General features: G+C 51.5%; 1 protein-coding gene across 2 annotated transcripts; it reads left to right on the top strand.

Moving 5' to 3' along the window:
- The first annotated feature begins 337 nt into the window (after positions 1–337).
- Positions 338–5,696, top strand: Pax4 (paired box 4). 2 transcript variants are annotated; one of them, XM_004658613.2, is made up of 10 exons: positions 338–350; positions 642–772; positions 1,261–1,476; positions 1,819–1,894; positions 2,393–2,518; positions 3,411–3,493; positions 3,875–3,944; positions 4,349–4,365; positions 4,647–4,785; positions 5,557–5,696. In XM_004658613.2, exons 1-10 carry the CDS (start codon positions 338–340, stop codon positions 5,694–5,696), a joined length of 1,011 nt encoding a protein of 336 aa, XP_004658670.2. The 2 variants fall into 2 exon arrangements, with proteins under 2 accessions (XP_004658670.2, XP_004658669.2); XM_004658612.2 differs by having other exon boundaries at positions 4,310–4,365.
- The last annotated feature ends 247 nt before the right edge of the window (positions 5,697–5,943 follow it).

The raw sequence follows: 5,943 nt of genomic DNA, 5'->3' as shown, positions 1-5,943 counted from the left end.
TCCCTTCCGTGACTATTTCAAAAGACCTCACCAGCCAGGCACGGTGGTGCACGCCTTTAATCCCAGCACTTGGGAGACAGAGGTAGGAGGATCTGCTGTGAGTTCGAGGCCATCCTGAGATGACATAGTGAATTCCAGGTCAGCCTGGGCTAGAGTCAGATTCTACCTCCAAAAACAATTAAATTAAAAACAAAAGACCGACCTCACGCACCCAGATAACTATCTACTTGCAGAACCATCCCCGGATCAGACTACAAACTTCTAGAAGGAGCCCTCCCACCTTCACAACTTTTCCAATCACCTTCTTGTCCTTCTGTGAGGAGGCCCAGGCAGGAGGATGCAGCAGGATGGTAAGAAGCTCGGAAGCAATGGGAAGGACAGGGAGGTTCGAAGACAGAGTGCCTTAGAGCTTGTGGGCTTGCATCAGCATGATTTCATCTGTCCTTAGGACATGCGCCCGGGGGCGTAGTTTCCTTCTGTGGCTCCTTCTCTGTTTAATTCCCTTCCCTTCCATCAGAGGATTCAGCACATATATGGCTAAGGAGCAAAAATGCCCAGGAACCCACTCCCCAAAACAAGTGTCCTGTTTTGAGGACCCTGGGAGCAGGGAGGTACCATGTCTAAGTGCTTCTCATGCTTAGGGATCAGCAGCGTGAATCAGCTCGGGGGGCTCTTTGTGAATGGCCGGCCTCTGCCTCTGGACACCAGGCAGCAGATTGTGCACCTAGCCATCAGTGGGATGAGGCCATGCGACATCTCACGGAGCCTTAAGGTAATGCCAAGCCATCCATCCAGGGATGAAGATAAGAGGCGAGTTGGAGTCCTTCTGAAAACATGAGTCTGGGATGGTTGCAAATTCTCAGGGCCTTTGGGATGGTCTTTCGGCTCTGGCTATCTCCTAGAAGACCCTCTTAGAAGTTGGGAAGGGCCGGGCGTGGTGGCGCACGCCTTTAATCCCAGCACTCAGGAGGCAGAGGTAGGAGGGTCACCATGAGTTTGAGGCCACCCAGAGACTACATAGTGAATTCTAGGTCAGCCTAGGCCAGAGTGAGACCCTACCTAAAAAAAAAAAAAAAAAAAAAAAAAAAGAAGAAGAAGAAGTTGGGAAGGGAGCGTCAGGTTCCCAAAGGTGACACTAGACTGGTCAACTCCATGACTTGATCTAGTCAGTCTCACTTGTCTTGTAGCCTCCTTCTGGGCCACCAAGAACATTCCTCTTCCTTCTGCTCACGCTTTGTTCTTGCTTTTCACTTGACTCAGGTGTCTAACGGTTGCGTGAGCAAGATCCTTGGGCGTTACTACCGCACAGGTGTCTTGGAACCCAAGGGTATTGGGGGAAGCAAGCCGCGTCTTGCTACACCTCCTGTGGTGGCTCGAATCGCCCAGCTGAAGGACGAATGTCCAGCTCTCTTCGCCTGGGAGATCCAAAGCCAGCTTTGCGCCGAAGGGCTGTGCACCCAGGACAAGGCTCCCAGCGTAAGTGCCCTCCCTCCTTCCCTCCCTCCCTCCCTCCCTTACTAGGGCTTGCAAGCGAGCTGTCTGGAAAGAATAAATTCCATTTTTACTTTGGTAATGTGGGCATCCTAGGCTAGGCGTAAGGGGGAAGCTGGAGTCAGCCTTCTGAATCGAAAGTTTTTCTTCTGAAAGGTGATGGTGGTAAGAGAAATGAGGAGGGAACATGAAAAGAGAGGGAGGAAGGGAGAGAGAGAGAGAGAGAGAGAGAGAAGGCTGCCCTTGGGATGATGTGGGGGCATGGGAGGATCCTCAGCATGCCACCCTGGGTCTCTGTCTCTTCCCTCAATACCCCAACATCTCCAGGTGTCTTCTATCAATCGAGTCCTGAGGGCTTTACAGGAAGACCAGAGATTACACTGGACTCAGCTCAGGTCGCCAGGTGGGTCTTGGGGTTGTCCCAGGAGATAATCAGAAGCACGTTCTTAGCCTTTTATAGCTCTCAAAGAAGGTTCATTCAGCTTTGGATTATCAAGGAGCCCCACTCTCTCCTGGCAGAAGAAAACTGAGGCTCAGGGAGATGAAATGACTTATTTAAGATCACTTAGAACTGAAGCCAAGACTCTGTGCCCCTACATTCACAGGATCTGATGAGAAAGAGGCAAGATTGTATCTTGTTCATTTTGTCTTTGCCTCTTGCATAGCTTCTCAGAGCATCCTTCAGATTCTATGAGGTCATGCAAACTCGGGCCAACCCTGATGCAGGCTTCCCGAAACACCATCGTGGTAACTGGGCACAGCCTGCAGCAACTACCAAGTAATTGCAGGCTTCCTCAGCCGGGCTTGGAGTCCACACTCGCACTGTTGACCAGCCACAGACCCCACCTGACCAGAGGAGTCAACGGTCACAAATACCACAGAATATTGCTCTCCTTTGCAGCTGTTTTGGCTCCAGCTCTTCCCATTCCCTGTAGCGGTTCTGAAGCTCCCCGGGGCCCCCACCCAAGGACCAGCCACCGGAATCGGACTATCTTCTCCCCAGTCCAAGCTGAGGCACTGGAGCAAGGTGTGGGTCTGGACAGATGGTGGGGCAGCCGGTACTTAGTGTAGCACAGGGCAGCAGCCAAGGCGGAGAGGTTACAGGTGTGGGTGTCTTGGCCTTGAGAAAAATCACTTCAGAGTTTAGCAGGCAGAGAATGAGGAGTGGTAGGAAGAGAATTTCTTTTTTGAAAATATTTTTATTTATTTATTTGAGAGTGACAGACAGAAAGAAAGAGGCAGACAGAGAGAGACAGAGAGAATGGGTGCACCAGAGCCTCCAGCCATTGCAAACGAACACTAGACACGTGCGCCTCCTTGTGCATCTGGCTAATGTGGGCCCTGGGTAATCGAGCCTCAAACTGGAGTCCTTAGGCTTCACAGGCAAGCACTTAACTGCTAAGCCATCCTTCCAGCCTGAGAATTTCTTTTAATTTAATTAATTTATTTATTTGAGAGAGAGGGGAAGAAAGAGGCAGAGAGAAAGAGAGAATGGGCACACCAGAGCCTCCAGCCACTGCAAACAAACTCCAGACGCATGCATCGCCTTGTGTATCTGGCTTACATGGGTCCTGGGAAATTGAACTGGGGTCCCTAGGCTTCTCAGGCAAACACCTTAACTGCTAAGCCATTTCCCCAGCCTCTTTTTCTTCCTTTTAAATTTCTATTTATTTGTGAGAGATAGATAGATAGATGGGAGAGAGAGAATGAGAATGGGTGCATCAGGGTCTCTAGCCACTGCAAATGAACTCCATGCATGTGCCGCCATGTGCATATGGCTTATGTGGGATCTGGGGAGTCGAACCTGGATCCTTAGGCTTGCAGGCAAGTACCTTAACTGCTAAGCCATTTCTCCAGCCCAGGAAGACAGTTTCTTACTCCCTCTCTTGCCCTCACCGTGTGAATCTTCACCTCTGCAGAATTCCAGCGTGGGCAGTATCCTGATTCAGTGGCCCGTGGGAAGTTGGCTGCTGCCACCTCTCTGCCTGAGGACACAGTGAGGGTGAGTAAGCTCTGTGATACTGTGTCCACAACCCACAAGGAGGAAGAGCCTGTGCTGGCTGGGGATTTAAGGCCTGGTGAGGCAGAGGGGTGATCAAGAAGGAAGAAACAAACTTGTTTGGAACAACAACAACAACAAAAAAATCTGAGATGAACGCCCCCCCCCTTCCCGCCCCATTCCTCGGCTGAATGCTCATCTCTTTTCCCAGGGGAGCCTTTGAGGGAAGAAGGGGACAGAGGGCAAAGGTCAGAGCAGGGAGGGAGGACATCAGGGTGGAGGAAAGTTCTGGAATCTGAGTCCTGGCCAGGAACACGTGGTAAGAGTAGTGGGTGCCAGGTGGCTGACAGGGCAGCCTGCCACATTGTCCCCGTCCTCGCTCAGGTCTGGTTTTCCAACAGAAGGGCCAAATGGCGCAGGCAAGAGAAGCTGAAATGGGAAACACCGGCACAAGGTGATTTCTATGCACGTCCTTTTGCTCATCCATCCGCCCATCCATCCATCCATCCATCCATCCACCCACCCACCCACACACCCACATGGGCCAAGCCCTGTACCAGATGTTGGACACACACAGTCCCTGCTCTTAAGGCCTGCATCGTCCCCACCTAGGCCCATCCTCAGTATTCAACCCTTCTTTCTAGTCTCCCAAGGCCCTGCCCTGCCCGGGAAAGAGGGCAGTCTAGGTTTGTGAAGTCTATCTGGTGTCACTTCTGCATGTTCTCACTTTCTGCTGCTCCTGGAACCTTGCCTTTCATGGTGTCACTATGTCCCCAGCTCCACTTCCTCCCTCGGAGTGGATCCACCCTCATCTTGTAGGCGCCTCTCAGGATCTGACAATATCAAGAGTTTCCCCAGGGATCGTCTCTGCCCAGGTACTTAGGAGGAGAGGGGAATTTGTGAACTGGAAAGAATGAAGAGCTCATGGCCCCTTGACTATATCTGGTGAAGACTGCAACTAAATGCCAGGGCTTCCAAGGACCCTAACAGTGAAACCTTCTAGAAAATGCTATCCTTTAGTTTACTAGGGGAACGGTATCTTCTCAAGTGTAGATCATAGCCCAGGAGGTGGTGGGGAGGCAGTCCTGACTGAGTCCCTGCTCCTTTAAACAGGAAATGTCCCTGGCACCTAAGGGTCTCCTCTGGTTTCCTCTAGCAATCCACTGGCAGTGTACCCACAGCCCTGCCCGCACTGGAACCACTGGGTCCTTCCTGCTACCAACTGTGCTGGGGGCCAGCCCCTGACAGGTGTTCTGGTGACACCCCACCCCAAACCTGTCTCCGGCCCTGCTGGGGTAAGAATTCGGATCAGGCCTCAATCCCACAGGGCGTGGGGATTGCTGCCTGACTCCTTCATTCATAGAAAGACATAGTTCTATAGTTGGAGCCACCAAAGTCAAGATGGCTTTCCTCATTCCTTGAAGGATCCACAAGCTAAGGAGACTAGCATCCTCTCAGTCCATGGTACTTCTGTTTATTTTAGTTTTATTTATTCATTTGAAAGCAACAGACATGGAGAGAAAGACAGACGGGGGGGGGGGGGGAGTGGGCGTGTCAGGGCCTCCAGCCACTGCAAATGAACTCCAAATGCGTGCGCCCCCTTGTGCATCTGGCCATCGTGGGTCCTGGGGAATCGAACCTCGAACTGGGGTCCTTAGGCTTCACAGGCAAGCGCTTAACCGCTAAGCCATCTCTCCAGCCCAGTCCATGGTGCTTTGGACAGCTATGGCAGGTAAAGAGCTAGGATTGGGAATCTGTGTGGGCCCAGCTGAGGACACTGATGTCTCAGCCCTTCCCCTCAGTGACCTTGGACAGTGGGCAAGAGTCCAGAGCCCATTTCCCCTTTGTCACACACACCGTTTGTCCCTGCAGCCAGGTCCCTGGACAACACTGCTCTGCCTTCCCAGTCCCTCCTTACAATGTCCTTATCACCAGTCTTGACGGCCCTTAAACTCCGCTCTGGCCTGTCTTTTCACTGTCCTAAGGCCTGGACTGAGGCAAGAGATCCAGAGTAAAGAGGCTCTAATGCCATCCTGTTCTTCGCCCATACCATTTTACCCACACAGATTGCCACTCGGTCTTCCTTCCTGGGGCCTCTTCCCCCTGCTTAGACCTTGCCTGGCCCTGCTGTGCTGGCCCTCCTGTGCATCATCTGATTGGAGGACCGGGAGAAGGAGCGCCCACCCACTGCTCACACTGGCCATAAGGGGCCTCTGCTTGGCAGAAATAAAAAAAGAAATTTTTCTTTAAGTTAGAGGTAGTTTTTGTTATTCATTATGCTTTCTCCATGAGCACCCATATGGTCGTCTATTACCTATGTTCTCATTGATAATATGCATGTATCTAATCATGTATTTACCTATACATTTATGTTTCCGTTTATCCCGGGTATGTATTGAGTGATCTATCTAGGTGTTGCAGCCACACATATGTGCATGCATGCACATACTGAT

The sequence above is a fragment of the Jaculus jaculus genome, chromosome 10, assembly GCF_020740685.1.
Source record: "Jaculus jaculus isolate mJacJac1 chromosome 10, mJacJac1.mat.Y.cur, whole genome shotgun sequence".
NCBI classification, from domain to species: Eukaryota; Metazoa; Chordata; class Mammalia; order Rodentia; family Dipodidae; genus Jaculus; species Jaculus jaculus.
Note: the sequence above shows the minus strand (reverse complement) of the source record. Positions and strands in the feature narration are given on the sequence as shown.

What these genes read in the sequence shown, in the direction of transcription:
- Pax4 (XM_004658612.2), top strand. An exon ending in AGCTGAGGCACTGGAGCAAG is followed by an intron (nt 2,519 to 3,410) that starts GTGTGGGTCTGG and finishes TCACCTCTGCAG; the next exon opens with AATTCCAGCGTGGGCAGTAT. An exon ending in ATGGGAAACACCGGCACAAG is followed by an intron (nt 3,945 to 4,309) that starts GTGATTTCTATG and finishes CTCATCTTGTAG; the next exon opens with GCGCCTCTCAGGATCTGACA.